Consider the following 18,425-nt stretch of genomic DNA (forward strand, 5'->3'; position numbering starts at 1 on the left):
CAGAGTTTTAATTTTTTTTTTTATTCTGGTATCTTTCTATTGCATGTATTTGGTTTACCAAACAGCTTTGTGTTCTTTGTGGTGAATAATTTACCTCTTCAGGGGTCTAGGTTAGACTGAGAACCTGTTGTCTGTCAGAACAGGATGTCGCCCCACGTTTTAGGGACTTGTAACGTAAAAGAGAAACAAAAATCAGAGATCAGGGTTGTGTTACTTAACTGAAGCTGGCTTTGAACTAATTCCTTCTGCCTCAGCCCCCAGAGTGCTGTCACAGGTATGAGCCACCTCAGGTGGCCATGACATCTTTCTAGTGCTGCTTGAGATAGACATTCATTTTTCTGTTTGCTGGCCTTTCTACTCCTAAATGTTATTATGTAGTTTGGGATTTTACTTCTAGAATATTCACTGGAATACTACGTTTTAGTAAAAGAATTATTCTGTCTTTGAGGTTTTTTTCTAGGCACAAAGCTTTATTCTCTCTCTCTTTCCCTCTTTCTCTCTCTATATATGTATGTATGTGTATATATACACACACACACACACACACACACATATATACAATTTTATATATAATTTTATTATAAAATTCTTTCTTGATTAGAATAAATGGGCCAATGAGTTAATTATTTTCAGCTCTTTATACTGCTGGCTGATAACTTATGTATGACCTCATTTCAATGTTCTTTGGGTCTTTCAAGACAAAATACTATTTTTCAAGCATCAGACATTTTCCCCTTTTGTGTGTGTTTATTCTTTTTTTCTGGTTTAAACTTAACTTGAAATTATTTTAACAAGTATCTATTAGCATTCACTGTATGCTTAGCTCTCTTCTGTGATATTAATAACATTTTCCTTATAGTTTCAGCATCGGTTCCTTGTCTTGTTGCTCCCAGAACACCTGCCAGAGCAACTTAAAAAAAAAAAAGAATCCTCCCAGTTGGAGGGTACACTCCCACTCGGATGGGGAGGTTGTGGGTGGCAGGAACTTGATCACACTGCACAGCGGTCAGGAGGCAGAGAGGGAGAAGAGTTGGTGCTCAGCTTGCTCTCCTCTGGCATTCAGCCCTAGCGTCAAGCGCAGGAAATGGTGCCCCCACATTAGGGTGCTCTTCCCAGCTCTACTACCCAAATCTAGAGATGTCTCAAAGATACGACCTGGAGATTTGTTGCCTTGCTGATTCCAAATCCCTTGGAAGGTTTTCAGAAGACTTGCATTTATGTTCCTGTGGGTTCCACCTGTGCAATTGCCTTCTGCCATCTGCTCCCACTTCTGTCTATAAGGTCTTGTGTCTGTGTATACAGATCTCCATTTGTACCACATTGTGATATCTGCCATTAAGAATTCATGGCATGGAGCAGAGGTGTAGCTCTGTGCAAAATACTTGCATAGACAAGGCCCTTTGTCCAATACCCAATAACCTTTTTTTTTTTTTTAATTTGGTTTTTCGAGATAGGGTTTCTCTGTGTAGTCCTGGCTGTCCTGGAACTCACTCTGTAGACCAGGCTGGCCTTGAACTCAGAAATCCGCCTGCCTCTGCCTCCCAAGTGCTGGGATTAAAAGTGTGTGCCACCACTGCCCGGCTCCTTTTTTTTTTTTTTTTTTTAATCTTTTTTTTAATTAGATATTTTCTTTTTTTACATTTCAAATGTTATCTCATTTCCTGGTTTCCCCTCTGAAAACTACCTACCCCCTCCCCCTGCTCCCCAACCCACCCACTCTTGCTTCTTGGCCCTGGGATTCCCCTACACTGGGTAATAAATAGAGCCTTCACAGGACCAAGGGCCTCTCCTCCCACTGATGACCGACTAGGCCATTGTGAATAATCTTAATATAAAAATGACCATAAGAGCCATGAGAGGCATGCCTGGAAAGAGATCACGTCGAACGTTGGTAGCTGTGGACTAGAATAGCCTTTTTTTTTTCTTCTTCTTCTTCTAAAGATTGCACTTAGCTTCTTTCAGATCTTTCCACGGCTTCAGTCCCTTTTGTTGTAACTTCAAAAGGAAACATCCAAGCCGGACAAACTGGTACATGCTGTAATCCCATTACTCAGGAGGCCAAGGCAAGAGATGCATGAGTTCCAGGCCAGCTTGGACCATATCAAGAACTTGTGTTAAGTATATGTTTATTAGATTGTAAGAGTGTTTTGACTGGAGCTACAGGTCTGGGCCACCGTGCTGGAACCTCGCTAGCTTTTCTGATGCTGCCTTCTTCAGAAGAAAAAACATACTGCCACTCTTTGTTCCTGTGTGCTGACATTTTGAAGAGTTTTCTCCTCCGTTGCGTCAGACAACGTGGGTATGGTGAGGTGTGATGTAGTTCCCGTCACGTAGCCTGTCTGCCGAGGGTTTGTGAGCTTCTCTAATCTCTGATTTTATAGCTTTACTCAAAATGAAAGAATTTGTTTGGTTTCTGAGACAGGGTCTTGCTATGTAACCTTGGCTGGCCTGGAGCTCACAGAAATCTGCCTGTCTCTGCCTCTTGTATGCTGGGATTAAATTTAGAGCTCGCTTGCCCTTTTTTCCTCCCTCCCTCCCTTCCTCCCTTTCTTTCTTTTCCTGATCCCCATACTCCAAACCTTCTCTACATACCAAGTGTGTCTGTGTGTCTATCAGTGTGTCTGTTAGAAGGCTCCATGTTGCTGGCAACTCAGTCAGTGCTGCTCTCTCCATGTCCCGGATTATGTTTTAGTGTAGTCCTGGTAATTCTCATTTCTACTCATCTGGCTCAAGCATTTTTCTTTTCTCTTCTTTTCTCTCTTCCTTTGCACCCCTTTTCTTTTGTTAGACATTGTCTTCCTGTGTAGTACAAGGTGACTTCAATCTTGAGACGCTCCTGCCTCCATCTCTCAGGTGCTGGAATCACAGGCTTGTGCCATCACAGCCTCGGATGTGTGTGTTTAAATACATCTTTTCTGTCTATACTTAACACAGTCAACCTGTTCTCTAATTCTTGAGCATCTGGAGTAGAGCTAGAACTGTTTTGATGTCATGTATACTAATTATACTTCTGGGTAATTTTGATTTTTCTTTTCATTATTGGTTATATTTTCTTCCTCTTTATATGCCTGGTAATTTTTTTTTATTGAATCTTGGATATTGTAATTTTTTAAGATTTATTTCCTTTTTTAAAATATTTATTTATTTATTTATTTATTTATTTATTTATTATATGTAAGTACACTGTAGCTGCCTTCAGACACACCAGAAGAGAGCATCAGATCTCATTACGGATGGTTGTGAGCCACCATGTGGTTGCTGGGATTTAAACTCAGGACCTTTGGAAGAGCAGTCAGTGCTCTTAACCACTGAGCCATCTCTCCAGCCCCTAAGATTTATTTCTATAATTTTAATTCTGTCTGTCTGTCTGTCTGTCTGTCTGTCTGTGTGAGTGTATGTGTGTGTGTGGAGAGAAAGAGAGAGAGAGAGAGAGCGCGAATGAATATGAATGAATGAATGAATGTAGGTTCCCACAGAGGCCAGAGGCATCCAATCCCCGCTGAGTTAGAGTTATAGGTGGTTGTAAACCATCTGACATAGGGGCTGGGACTCAAACTCAGGTCCTCTGGAAGAGTAGTGTAAGCTCTTACCCACTGAACCATCCCTCCAGCCCAGAATATTGTGACTTATATTATCTTGATGGGACTTAGGCATTTTTGTATTATAAATAGTCTTTTCTAATTAAAATGTATTTATTTATTCACGTGTGTGACTACATGCGCATTTGCGGAAATCAGAGGACAGCTTGTGGGAGTGTCTTCTCTCCTTCCAGGGGGAGGGTTCCAGGGATTGAATTTCAGTCCTCATGACTGGGGGTGTCTGGATCTACTGAGATATCTGTTGTCCCCGTAAATATTCTTGAACTGTGTTCTGCGACACAGTTTTTCTACATACTATAGTAAAACTTTCTACATGCTTAATCCCCTTACCATGTGAAGTTACTCTCTGTGACTGTGGAGAAGACTTGGTGGTTCTGGGTGGGGTCCAGACCTTACAGCCGACTGCCTGCTCTTGGGTATTTTCCTCACAGGTATGATGTGTACTGGTCAGTCTTCGGCAAAGACTTAGCTGGCTGGCTGGGAAACCCCTGTCAGTTTTCTGTTGCTATAACTCAGTGCCACAGCCTGGATAACTCATAAAGGATAGATGTATATTCAGCGCACAGTTGTGGATCCTAGGAAGCACAAAGGCATCTGGTGATTGCTTCCCGCTGAGTCGCAGCATGCTGACATCACCGTGTACCGACGATGACGTCACCGGCTTACAAGCTCTTCCTATTCTTAGGGAGCCATTCATGCCATCACAGGCCTCTTCCATTGCTATCTTCTACAAGAGCTCTCAGAGATGGAGGCAAAGCCCCACAGATCCTCTGGAGGCTTCTTCTGTGCCCCTCCCACCTCTCTGGTCCTCTAACCTGTGACCTCTGCCCTTCAATTTCTCCACATTAGCATGGCTTCTGTTTTCCAGCCACTACCAGTCTCATTGCTTCAGTTCTGGAAACTCTGGTTCAGCGTACATCCCCTTGCTAACACCCAGGGAGCAAGCTGTGGCCTTCATAGGCTCCTCCGTTTGCTGCCTTTTGTGGATCCTTGTCCTGCACCTCCTGATGTGTGGCAGCTAGAAAACTTACTTCTCATAGTCTGAGTTTCTTTAGGGGTTTCTCATCCTATTGGCCAGAAGCAGAAAGCCCCTCTAAGAGCAAAGATATTATATCCCTTCCTCACTGTTACTGTCAGGAAATTAAATAGATCTAGACTTAGTTTTCACTTCTTCCACCTTTTAGGGCTTCTCAAATGGTTCTTAAAGAAAATGGATTGGCTAGCCATGATGGTGCCCACCTCTAATCCCAGCACTAGGCAAGAGGCAGGAGGGTCTCTTAGAGTTCAAGGCCAGTGGTTCACAAATTGAGTTTCAGGCCAGCCAGATGCGCGCAGTGATACCCTGTCTTAAAAAAAAGAAAATGGAGTCCATATTTGTTGAGTGTTTCCCACACAATTGTGTATGTCAGTTGTTAAAATGTAGATGGCTCCATCTCTGCACCAGATGAGCTTCAGACCCAGTGACAAGGCACTGAGGGGGATAAGATGGAGATGGATTGGGAGAGATTCCTGATGTCAACCTCTCTGGACTCTGTACATGCATATGCATGAAGGTATACAAACATACATACATATTCATATAATACACATTCATATAACATACAGATATACATATTCACATAACATGCATATATACTCATATAATGCACATACATATTCATACAACACACATTCATGTAACACATGCATATTCATATAATACACATTCATATACCACACCCACACCCATACCCACACCCACACGCACACTGGATCACTGGTTAGATTAGAATCTCTGGCCTTTTGCTTGCAGCAGTGCGTTGTTCCCTAGCTAGAGCCAAGCTGTTCAGCCTTTCCTTGACATCGTGTTTCTTCCCCGTGAAGGAGTGGGCCTGAATCTGTACTCTTGGTGCCTACCCTAGTTTGTTTTTTGTTGCAAACTAAAAAAAAAAAAAAAAAAAAGCAAAAGGAGGAAGGAAGGGTTCCTTTCATCTCACAGTCCACAGCCTACGATCAATCGATCCAGAGAAACTAATGCAGGAATTTGGGCCAAGAGCTTGAAGGCAGGAAGCAGACCACATTCAGCTCCCTTTCTTGTATAACCTGGGGACCACCTGTCACCTCAGGTGATGCTCAGGGGTGGCATCACCCACAGTAAGCTAAGCCCTCCTCCATCAATGAGAAATCACAAAGATGCCCCACAGACCCACCCTCTGGTCACTCTGATCCATGCGTCTCTTCCACACTGAGGGTCCCCCTTCCCATGTGTTTCCAGTTCATGTTAAGTTTACAAGATCGAGCCACCAGAGCTTTTAATCTCCTGGATTTGCCTCCTTTCCATGTGAACTCCCCCCCCCCCTCCGCCCCCGCTTGAGCTCCTGTTATGCCGTCTGATCTGATTTCATTTTCTCTTTTAACTTCAGAAGGTAATAGGTATTTTAGAGTGTGAAATACGACTGATGAGTCACATCTTATGTAGGTAGGTGAGTGTTCTGATGAGCTTGTACATTTTCAAAAGCAGATGTTAAATGGTTAATGGGAAGGGTGGAGCAGGAGGTCAAGGGTAACAGAAAACCACCATTACAGCTAATAAGTCTGGCCTATATTTTCAAGGGAGCTCTTAAAATAAGCTAGGTCAATTCCCATTTTAGTTGTTTAGATGAAGCTGAGGTTGCTGGTGGCATCCAGTAACCCTTGTTCCCAGGCTGAGCAGTAAGATATGGGGTAATGTGTGTTCATGGACTGAGTCGTGTGTGCAGAGAATTGTATAAAAAATGCAAAGTGCAGGTCCTGATTGTCTCAAACTAACAATGTTACTGTCTGACGAAGACAAACCCAGACTCCAGTGTGGTGGTTAGCGGGACTTTTTATTTTTTCTAGTCAGTTGCTGCAACCAGACCTCTCTAGGAAATAAACAAAACAAAAACCTCATGTTTATGCGATGACCAGTACATGTAGTAGCCCTGGCTAGCCCTGTTCCTCTTCAGGGGACTCATCGATTTAACTTCAGATACTATCTTGTCTCCCAAGAGAACATGCGTCCATGCTCTGTGTGAGACATCTAAGGCACACTGGTGTGCCATTCTGTAAGCTGCTGGTTCCAGGAGTCTCTAAGAGCTCCACTTTCCCTCTGATGCTCAGCAAGTCCGTGTATGAATAGCCCTTCTGTCCCTCGGCAGCTTCCAGCTCAGCCTGTGCTTCTGAGAGTTAACCAGTTTACTGAGCAAGCCCTGTGTGCCGCACTAGTACTATTTATGGAGAGCGTTCAGAGGGTCTTTTGACCTCAAAGGCACTTTCCATCCAGAAGGGAAATAGCACAGACAGACTCAGAAGCCCTAGTCAGGAGGACCACAGAGAAAATTAGGAGATAAGTGAAGCAATTTGTGTTCAGAGTTCTTTCCCTTCCAGCTTCTCTCTTGGGATTGGTGGCTTGAGTGACCAAGTAGCTGGCACCAGACCATTTATAGGCAGACTCTATTTTGAGATGGGAGCTGTGGTTTGGGAAGGATATGTTATAATCATTTTCAACACATGCTTATTGAGTGTGTACAGAGAACATCACGGAATACAAAGCTCCTGTCATATCTGGCTGGACGTGTTCAGGGTTCATGGGGGAACTGGATATGTCTCCCCAAGAAAAAGCACAACCAACATTTGTAGACGAGCGTATTGAGCTACTCTGTAGGAGGCTTGGCTAGTGGCATGTGTTCAGGGAAGGCCTTTCATTTTTGTTTTATATATATATCATGTAATTTCTGTACGCTGAGAAGTCTTTTCAAGTAACAGTAGTGCCTCTGTTGAATTATTTTATTAGTTTGATAATTGGTGAAGGTTAGAAGATTAAACATTAACCTGGACTATTTCTGTGTGATGAATTATGAGTGACTTTTATTTCCTTTAATGTACTTCCTCATATTGTTTACATTTTCTGTGGTGAACACATATTATTTTACAAATATAAAATATAAATATGGGCAGGGTACACGCCTTTACTCCCACCACTGGGAGGCAGAGACAGGTAAATCTCTATGAGTTTAAGGCCAGCCTGGTCCAGGACAACCAGGGCTACACAGAGAAACCCTGTCTCGAAAAACCAAAAAGGAAAGAAAAGAAAAGAAAAGAAAAGAAAAGAAAAGAAAGAAGTAGAGAGAGAGAGGGAGAGGGAGAGAGAGAAATAGAAGGTGGACATATCTGGGTGGAAACAGCCTGCAGAGATGACTGTCACTTTTGCGTGCGTTCTGGGCTTTAGATGTAATATACCATCTTTCTCAGTTTTGTTTCCCAGTTCCCAGTGGAGCTCCGATGGGCTTATTATTAATCTCTGTGACTGTTGACTAGACAGACAACACAAAGCCATTCACTCTTTGCGTCAGCCTCCTGCCATCTTAGCAGTTCTGCCTGGAAGCAGGAGGAACCCGACCTCTAACTGTTCATCCATACTGTGAAGACTGCTTAGCGAGACTTCAATTATGCCGATTGGATTATAATTATGTCTGTCAGTGTGGGCTCTGATCTCTTGTTTTAAAGCACCCTAAGAATACTTTGCTATGTCTTTATATTTAGTTCTGTTTGAGAAAGCAATTAGACTTCCCCATCTCCCATCTGGTGCAGTGAAGATAACTCATCTGCTTGGCTTACTTCGTATGAGAGAATTGAAATTTCTAAGTCATCTGTGATTTGGATGAAGTCGCTAAATCCCATCTCTCCCAAATTTGATTGTGGGACCCTGTGTCCCCTTCTCACTAGGAGCTTAATTACACAGAGGAGTAATAAAGGACTGGCCAACGTCAGAGCTCATCCCTGGGGAGGACTGGCACTCTGTTTTCTAGCAGTCACTGATTGCCTGTAGCTCTCCCTCTAGAGACAGAGCCCTGTGAGTCTTCTTCCATCCATGTTGGGATTTCAGCCGTGTTGTCATTGTGGATGGAGGCCTTGCTTAGGTGGACATGTTAAGATTCCGTGGTGCAACTCCTTGTCACATAGAGAGGATGCTGTCTCGTAGCAAACAGCCTGGTTCTCTGGCTCCGTGAATCCTGTTCCCTCTGTGTGATGTTCCATGAGCCTAAGGTTTGGGTTTGGGTTGTGAAGTTGAGAAGGGGTGAGAGGAACAGGAGGCATCAGAGAGGGGAGAGTGTGAAATGGAAATGATGTAATACAGTACTCAGGAATGGCATTCTCAGAATAACATATGTCAAAAGGTGATAAAGGTCCAAGGATGGAAAAGGAGCGGATGCCATGTCTAAATGAATTTCATTTCCTTTTCTCTAATAGCATGTCTTTGATGACCTCAGTGGCTCAGTGTCCTTGTCCTGGGTTGGAGACAGCACTGGGGTAAGTAATATTCTAAACTCTTTTATTCTAGCAAGACGATGGGCTTTGGAACAGGCTGATAGTCTACATGTCACTATTTCTGAAAGGGTCTTCAACCTTAGTCACAGAAAGTTTGTGTTTTCAGATCAGACTTTCAGGAAATTGTAGTTGTTTTGGCTTTGCTTTAGAACTGGGAACCAGTTGAAAGCAGTCTTCAGACTACTGTTATCCTGCCTGAGGGTGTAGGGTGGGGCAGGTAGATGATGGCTAGGTATCCCATTAATGCCTACATTAGTGTGAGGTACATGGTAACAATCCCAGAAGCCCATGGAAGCACAGCTCTGGCTCTGGACAGCAAGTTTTCCAGGCTGAGGAGATGCTCTGGTGAATTCGGATCCCCAGCACACACGTTAGGACCCGCACGTGGGTTGGAAAGATGGCTCTGCAGTAAGAAACACACTTGTGATCTTGCAGAAGACCTGCTCCCACATCAGCAGGCTTTCAGTCGCCTGTGACTCCAGCTTTAGAAGATCCAATGTCTCTGTCCTCTGAGTTATCTGTGTCCAAATACCCCACACAGGCATACATACACAAGTAATTTAAAGTAAAATTAAAAATAAGCAGTTGGGTGTGTAGCACATGCTTGCAATTCTGCCGCGGGTGAAGCAGAGGCAAGCAGACCACTAGAACTCGCTGGCCAGGTCATGCTGGCCAGTCAGGCATTGTCAGGTTCCTGAGAAGCCCTCTCTCAAAGAGTATGTGATGAGCAATGGAAGAAGATACCACACTGACTTGCTGCCTCTACACATGCACATCTGCACACACACATGAACATGGACAGACATATAAAGCCTATCCATTCATACATACACATGTAAGCAAAACAAAGTGGTTTCTTATAATTACCCTTTAAACTCCCCAGTAGAGTTTTCTTAAGTGTGTATTAGTTTTTCTCAATTTTGACATATGCCCTAATTTCTATAATCTATTCACTTAGCCAAGATCCTTGGTAACTCTAAGTTGTGTTTTGTTTTGTTTTTCCCCAGAGACACAGTCTTAAGTAGCCAGGCTAGCTTTAAATATGGCTAAATTGGCCTTGAACGCCTCCTGATCCTCCTACCTCTGCCCCCTACTGCTGGGATCACAGGTGTGGACCACCGTGCCTAGCTAGGATTTCTTATTACGTGGATTTTTGATACTCTAGATGCCTGTACTAATTTATCTAGATTCTTTTTCTCATGTATATTTTTGCATAGAAAATAATTGTTCACAAAAATGAATTACACAGAGAACTAGCAACCTGAAGGAGAAGATGCCCAAACATATGTGGAATGCTAACCTCTGGGGGGCAGAAAAAGGAGATTTTTTTTCTTATATAGATACAAATTAGATGGCTCCTTCATTATATGCACTTGAGCATCTCCGACTCACTGCTTCAAGTGTAAGCGATGGGATGAGACAGGAACTTTCAGATCCTCACGGACCCACGTTCCTTGGCCCTTCCTAGACTTCAGCTATGTTGCATTACAGGTTTCTAGAAAGCAGAGCTGTCACCATCAGTCTTTGAGACGCAGCTTATCGTCATTGTCTATCATCTCTTATCAACAGAATGCTTTTGTCCCCTGCAGGTTATTCTCGTCCTGACCACTTTCCAAGTGCCTCTGGTAATTGTGAGCTTTGGACAGTCCAAGTTGTATCGAAGGTGAGACAGATAACACGTCCCAGGGACATTTGACCACACAGGAACGACAAAGGTTCTGCCTTAACTGTCACAATATTTCAACAGTTAATTTTGATCTTAGAAGTCCAGCAGACTATGGTGCTCAGCCCACTTTTGGATAACAATGTAGCAACCTTAAGAAAAAAATGAGAAGGGACTTACCTGGAAGGAGAGGAGGTTGATGACACCAGGTAAAGGCTGGCGCTACAGGCGCGTGTACCCATGCGAATCTCATGGATTCTTACTGACAGAAAGGCAGTGTGGTTTTTCTGCATCTATATGCTATGAATCGATTTTTTAAAAAAAATTTTCAAACAAACTTTTATTTAATGTTTTGGAGTCTAAATGGGTTATTTTTATGATGGTGCATGGTCATTTCTGCCTAGGAAGGGAGCTTTTTAGATCACCCTATTTCAGTCAACCTCGTTACTACAGTTCACACTAGGTGATGAGGGTGGGAACATGTGTCATGACATCGGTGTGTCTTCTGCAACTTGAATAGTAGGCTCCATTCCTCAGCAGGATGCAGAGCTGCTAGCACTCTAAAGTAAGTCATTATCGTCTTTATCCTGTATTTCTGTCCCATCTCTTCCCAAGGGACCTAAATGAATCACAAAATCCCAGCAGCCCATTCTAGAAACACCACAGGAGCCAGAGGCCTCTGGGAGCCCTGCTGGGCTGTAACTCTTCTTCACTTGATTGTTCTACAGCTGCTCTTGGCCCAGGTGCAGGGAACTGATGCTGAGGCTCTGAAATGCTTCAACCCCACTTCCCTCCTCCAGCAGGTGTGATCTTTGACTTCTCTGCCCAGGGGCCTGGAGCCAGAGCACTCTATTGAGCACAGCAATGCTGGCTTAAAATAAGCAAATACTTCTGTAGGCCAAGGAGTCAGTCACATGTTGGAATTGCCAAAGCCCCATGAAGGCTGGGCACTGCACTAACTGGAGACTCTCTAGCTGCTGGCCAAGTTATTAATACAGAGTAGGCAGGCAGAGTGTTAGTTGAGTGAACAAATAGCTGCTTGGCTGGATGCCTTGACTTCTGTGAGTTTTTATACCAAGCATGTGGTTTTCCTTGTTTCTTATGGATTGTCAGTATATTATAGAGTCTGGGTATTAAAAAGGCCCATAGACGGTGCCATTGTTTATGTAATTAGAACAGCAGCTAAATAATCAAAGCTAGTCTCCTGTTTGGAGAGGAAAAGATATATTTAAAACTTTGTAGACTGAATTTAGTACCTGTTTCTAGCACTTAAGAATCCTTGCTCTAAGTCGGGCATTGGTGGCATATGCCTTTAATCCCAGCACTTGGGAGACAGAGGCAGGCAGATTTCTGAGTTCAAGGCCAGCCTGGTCTACAAAGTGAGTTCCAGGACAGCCAGGGCTACACAGAGAAACCCTGACTCAAAGAATTAAAAAAAAAAAAAAAAAGAGTCCTTGCTCTAATGAAGTCCTGCTCAGTGTCGCCTTCCTCACTAGCTTATCTTTTTTTTTGCATCACCTTATAAAACACTTGGAAATCCTAACAGGAAGCACGAGTGACCGTGCAGAGTGTCATCTTAGTTTGTTTACAGTTCTCCCTGATTTTCCCCTCCAGTGCTCTATCTACCATGCAGCTGTATTGTCTTGGGAAGCAACACAGAAAAGCAAAGGGCTGCCAAGGTTTAGCTGGCAGGCAGGCCAAGGGTTGACTCTCTGCACTATCATTTGCAGAGTAACCTTGAACAAGTGTTGAGTTTGGTCTCTTGCTATGTATTGCAATGCTAAATACTGGCCCCGAGGTCTGGCTGCCCCTAGGGGTGAGGAGATCCTCACAAAAACCAAGTGATGCTGTGTAACCTATAAAACTATAAAGATGCCCACAGCCTAGAGCTGGGCAGAAGAAGGCGGGGCTTTGGTTCCCAGCATGGGGTCGAGGAGAGGACCACAGAAGGAAGAGAGAGAGAGAGGTGGGGAGAGGAGAAGAGGCGAGGGGGTAGGTGAATCTTAAAAAAAAAAAAAAAAAAAAAGGCCATGAGAGCTGGTCAGTTGGAGTAAGAGCTGCCCAGGCAGAGCATAGCAACTCATATGTTTTAATTAGGGTTTTACTGCTGTGAACAGACACCATGACCAAGGCAAGTCTTCTAAGGACAACATTTACTTGGGACTGGCTTACAGGTTTAGAGGTTCAGTCCATTGTCATCAAGGTGGGAACATGGCAGCATCCAGGCAGGCATGGTGCAGAAAGAGCTGAGAGTTCTATATCTTCATCTGAAGGCTGCCAAGAGAAGACTGACTTCCAGGCAGCTAGGATGAAGGCCTTAAAGCCCACACCCACAGTGTGACACACTTCCAACAAGGCCACACCTCCAAATAGTGTCACTCCCTGGGCCAAGCATATTCAAACCATCATATCATATCTTGGGGTTATTGGCAGGGAAGTAGACATAATAACATAGAGGGTTGATATCTACCTAGCTCTAGTGCTGTCTGAGGCTTATTGTAAATACAAAAGTGTTGTGTCTTTTATCTAGGAACTGAAAGATAGAAGGTGGGATAGAAACCACCAATTAATATTGATATTTACTACAACAAACAAGTCATGCAGCCTCCTAAGTGTTAGCATTTTTATCTAGGCTCCGCCCACAGTTACCTGGCAACAGCCAGGTGTGCCTGACTCACTATAAAAGGGGCTGCTCCATTCCCCTCTCTCTTGCTCTAGCTCTGTCCTCTCTTCCCGCTCTCCCTCTCTCCCCATTCCCCACCACCACCACCACATGCTCATGGCTGGCCTCTACTCCTCTGCTCTCATTCTCTGCCTTTCTCTTTCTCTACTGGTCTCTCAGATCCCCTCCCTTGTGCTGAATAAACTATTCTATACAGGGGGAAGGGATGCCTCAGCATGGGCCGGCAGAGGCACCCCTTTTTCCCCCCACACCTTACCGCACCTACACCAAACATATTCCTTCTCTCTTTATCTTTATAAAACACAATACAAAGACTTTCTATTAGTTTTAAAGGAGGATGATAGCAGTGCTCACCTCAGGGTCACCATGAGGTGAGGACTCTGCAATGCATGGCATGGAGTGACAGAGAGAGCTTGGTCTAGAGTAGGCAGCTGCCAGCATTGCTGCCCTAGTTGTCAAAGTGACTGGGAAGTCTTCCAGGGTGGATGGTATAAAGCGATGGCCCCCACATTCTTCCACTTCTGTTAATGCAGAAGCGGCTGCACAAGCTCTTGTTCCCTCAGTAGCTGCTAGTGGGTCTTGTACACTCGCTATTCTCATATTGTCAGACTGACACAGTTTACTTAATTGTTACTCTTTTGGACAGCTAGTTAAAAGGTGGCCAGTTTTTCACTGAAACTAATGGTTCTAGGATGCACCTTGTCACAGGCTGCTCCTTTCCAGTTCGTTCTTCAGTGGCAAATGGAAACCTGATTATTGATGACTCTATGTTTTGAAGGCTGTTTATTAAGCTCCCCCTTTCTATGCTGTCTTGTCTTCCATACATAACGCTTCAAGCCAGTTTTCTCTTGTGCCTAATAATTTTTTGTGTGTGTTTGCTTTGTTTACTACAAAGATCTTGCCCCGAGTGGCTGCAGTTGGAGCTAATGAGTTCCGGAGTCTGCCCATGGCGATGAACCCCATCCTTTTCAGTAATGTGCTTAGAGTCATAGGCACTGTTTAAATACTGACCACAGGCCGACTCAAGCCTTTCGCCTGATTTTTGAGAGAAAACCCGCTTTGCTAACACACCCTTTACTAGAGAGCTGCCTTGCTTGTTTGCGGAATGGTGTCCTGTTAACAAGGCTCTTTTTCTTCTTGGCTCTGTGATATTGCTGCCATAGTCTTTACCAGTCATTCTGAATATTCATTATCTCTCCTCGTTGTGAACTGAGATAGGATTCTGTCTCCTGTTGCAGAGTTTAGGAGGAAACTGTAAATACGCCCTGCTGGCTCTTCAGCTGAGCTGGCCTGCCCTGGCCTGAAATGACTTTGTTGAGCTCGCCAGCCAAAGTGCACCTGTTGCTTCAGAAATGGAAAAGGGAGGGCCGTTTACTCGCAGTGGGTCCTGGGTAGTTTTCAGTTGCCCAATCCCGTAATAAAAGCTGGCAGAGTCTGCTCTAACAACTCTTCTGTTTTTCACAGCTTTGATGACTATAGTTTATTGATTTGCCTTTGTTCAGGAAAGCTTCATTTGGAATGCAAATTACAGGATAGGTAAATGTGTGCCTCCTGCTGGGTAGAGCTAGGCATGAAGGCTCACCAGAATACCAGGAAATTGTCTCTGCTGCCTCCATAGGGAAAGGGTACCAGGAAGGAAATTACTGAAGGACTAGGCACCGCTTGTCATAGGTGACAAGATCAGAATTCTCTCTCCAGTCTGTGCGCCAGCCTTTTAAAACATTTGTGTTAATTCTTTGAGAGTTTCATACACTATTTTGATTATATTCATTCCCCTCCCCCAGTTCCTTCCAGATCCCCATTTCATACCCACCCAACTTTGTGCCCTCACTAAAACAAAACAAAACAAAACAAAACAAGAAAACCCAAAAACAAAGCAACAACAACAAAAAACCCAAAACAACAACAACAAAACCACCTCGCCTTATTAGTTCTGGGTATGTGGCATCAACTGGAACTTATTTGACCTACCCGTAAGGAAAAATAACTTCCTCTCTTTCAGTAGCTATCCGTTACCAATAGCTCCTCAGCTAGGTGTGGGGCTTCATCAGCACCACCATCTCTACACTAGGATTTCTGATGGCTTGAGCTTGCACAAGTCTTATGCGTGTTGTCACAACTGCTGCGAGTGCATATGTACAACTGACATTCTCCTCCACGTTCATTGCTGCTCTGATCACAATAGGCAGGAAATGGAAACAACTTAAATACCCATCACTGGATGGATGGATGGATGGATGGATAGATGGATGGATAGATGGATGGATAGATGGATAAGTGTGGTACATTTACATAATCGGATAATGTTCACCTGATAGGAAAAAATGAAATTATTAAATGTAAAGGTAAGTGACTAGAGCTTAAAATTATTATTCCAAGTGAGGTAACCTAGACCCAGAAAGACAAATGCTACATGTTAGCTTTGAACCTTCAGATATGTTTATTTCTGTTGGAATCCCCAGATGTCAGGAAATTAGTAAGGGACCATGGCAATGGGGTTTTCAAGGGAGGAAAGGTTGGACACAGATATATGAAAAGGGAAAGTGGGAGCAGGAATGATGAAATGGGGTATAGGATGGGAGGAGGAAGAGGTAATACAAGGAGGGATATAAAGCGGGTGTCGTGGCGCACGCCTTTAATCCCAGCACTCAGGAGGCAGAGGCAGGCAGATTTCTGAGTTTGAGGCCAGCCTGGTCTACAAAGTGAGTTCCAGGACAGCCAGGGCTATACAGAGAAATCCTATCTCAAAAAAACAAAACAAAACAAAAACAACAAAAAACAACAAAAACAAACAAACAAAAAACAAAAAAAGGAGGGATAACTAACACTAAAAATCTTCTGAAAAAGCCATCTGAAAAACTACTACCATAAAGCATCCTAAGATATATAGAATGTTTGGCCTAAAGTTATAGGCTGTTGTCACTATTCTTGGTTACCTTCCAGAACTTATTTATTTTAAAATTTATTTTATGTATGCGAGTACAGTGTTGCTGTCTTTAGACACACCAGAAGAGATTATCAGATGCCCACTATAGATGGTTGTGAGTCACCATGTGGTTGCTGGGAATTGAACTCAGGACCTCTGGAAGAGCAGTCAGTGTTCTCAACCGCTGAGCCATCTCTCCACCCCACCTTCCAAAACTTTACAGCAAAGTCCCAGTGCTAAGGGTACCACATACTTGTTATGTGAGAGCTCAAGCTGGTATTGACCTGGAAGCTTCATCTCTACTAGGTAGCTTTTATAGTGCTGGAAAGTGCTATGCATTCTATTAGAGGACAAAATTGTCAGTCTTATAGTGTGACCCCTGCATGCTACAATAATGACCACCAGCTTTGAAAGATGTGGCCATTCATGCAATAGTGGGAGTAATGTCATAGGAGTATCCAAGAAGGTTTTAATTTAATGTGAAGTCCACTCTTAAAGATAGAACCCACACCAATCCTGCACTGTTACTGGGGCCAAGAACTTGTGCCAAGATAGGTTATAGACCCTGGGGAGAAACTACTACTATTAGTCTGTGTGTCTTAGTTAGGGTTTCCATTGCTGTGAAGAGACACCATGACCAAGCCAACTCTTTTTTTTTAAAGATTTATTTATTATTATATGTAAGTACACTATAGATGTCTTCAGACACACCAGAGGAGGGTGTCAGATCTCATTATGGATAGTTGTGAGCCACCATGTGGCTGCTGGGATTTGAACTTAGGACCTTCGGAAGAGCAGTCAGTGTTTGTAACCGCTGAGCCATTCCTTTAGCCCCCCCAAGCCAACTCTTTTTTTTTAACTTTTTAAAAAAAGATTTATTTATTTATTATATGTAATTACAGTGTAGCTATCTTCAGACACCCCAGAAGAGGGCATCAGATCTTATTATGGATGGTTTTGAGCCACCATTCGGTTGCTGGAATTTGAACTCAGGACCTTAGGAAGATCAGTCAGTGCTCTTAACCGCTGAGCCATCTCTCCAGCCCCCCAAGCCAACTCTTATAAGGAACAGCACTTATAAGAGGTAGGCTTACAGGTTCACAGGTTCAGTCCATTATTATTAAGGTGGGAACATGGCAGCACCCAGGCAGACATGGCTCACGTGGAGCCAAGAGTTTTACATCTTGATCCAAAGGCAGTCAGGAAAAGACTGACATCCTCAGGCAGCTAGGAGGAGGGTCTCAAAGCCCACCCCCACAGTGACACACCTACTCCAATATGGCCACACCTCCTAATAGTGCCACTCCCTGGCCAAGCATATTCAAACCACCAGTTTGCTAAATGGACATAGAATTAAACCTATTTCTAATGACTTACTATTAATATTAAATCTATAAAGTAATACATCTCTCAGGCTTCATCAAGGATGAATCCTTTTGCAGTAGATGGCAATTAACACAGAGACCTATAACTGGTCAAAGTGCAGAGAATGAGAGACTGTGGCAAGCGGAACTCTAAATGGGGCGTCTGTGTCATGCCCCCTCTTAGGGTACAGTTATCATGCTGGAAGAGGGGGTGGCTGACAGGGAAACAGCTTTCTGTGCTAGCCTTTAAATGAGAGGCTCAGTTTAGTTTTACCACAGCAGATAGGGAAAGGCAGAAGGATCATGTGTTCAGTGCCAACCTGGACTACATAGTGGAACACTCTCACAAGCAACAAACATGCATATGGGCATATATGTATACACACATATGTAGAAAGTTCATCGAAATATATAATGACATATTGCCTTTAACACAGTTTCAAATTTACATACTCAAGACTTATCAAGCAGAGCAAATACAGGTCCAAAATATTCAAATTTTCTTTATTTTATAGTTCTGTAGCTTTCTTTCCTATGGGTTATTCTATTTTTTGCATCCATATTTTTATGATTTCCACAAACACGTTTTCCCAATAATTACAAAATATAACAAAATATTAAAAATAAAAACATAAAGTTGCATCAGACAAGGGGAAAGCAGATTAGAATAATGGGAGTTAAGTTTAGTATGTGTTGTGTTTATAAAAAGATAAAGAGAGAAGGAATATGTTTTGGTGGATGTGTGGTAAGACATTGGGGAAGGGGATGTCTCTGTGGGCCCATGCTGACACATCCCTTCCCTCTGAGGGACCAGCCACAGGACAGTATAGAATAGAATAGAGTTTATTCAGGGCATGGGTAG

The 18,425-nt window shown here is 43.4% G+C and overlaps 1 protein-coding gene across 6 annotated transcripts in view; it reads left to right on the top strand.

The window, feature by feature from the left end:
- Sort1 (sortilin 1) overlaps positions 1-18,425 on the top strand; it is a 77,546-nt gene that overhangs the window by 15,654 nt on the left and 43,467 nt on the right. For all 6 annotated transcript variants that reach the window (XM_006501223.4, XM_006501224.4, NM_001271599.1 and 3 more), the window contains exons 2-3: positions 8,850-8,909; positions 10,517-10,590. In XM_006501223.4, coding sequence (XP_006501286.2) covers positions 8,850-8,909; positions 10,517-10,590 — 134 coding nt within the window. The remainder of the gene's footprint in view (positions 1-8,849; positions 8,910-10,516; positions 10,591-18,425) is intronic.

This window comes from Mus musculus, chromosome 3, assembly GCF_000001635.26.
Source record: "Mus musculus strain C57BL/6J chromosome 3, GRCm38.p6 C57BL/6J".
NCBI classification, from domain to species: domain Eukaryota; kingdom Metazoa; phylum Chordata; class Mammalia; order Rodentia; family Muridae; genus Mus; species Mus musculus.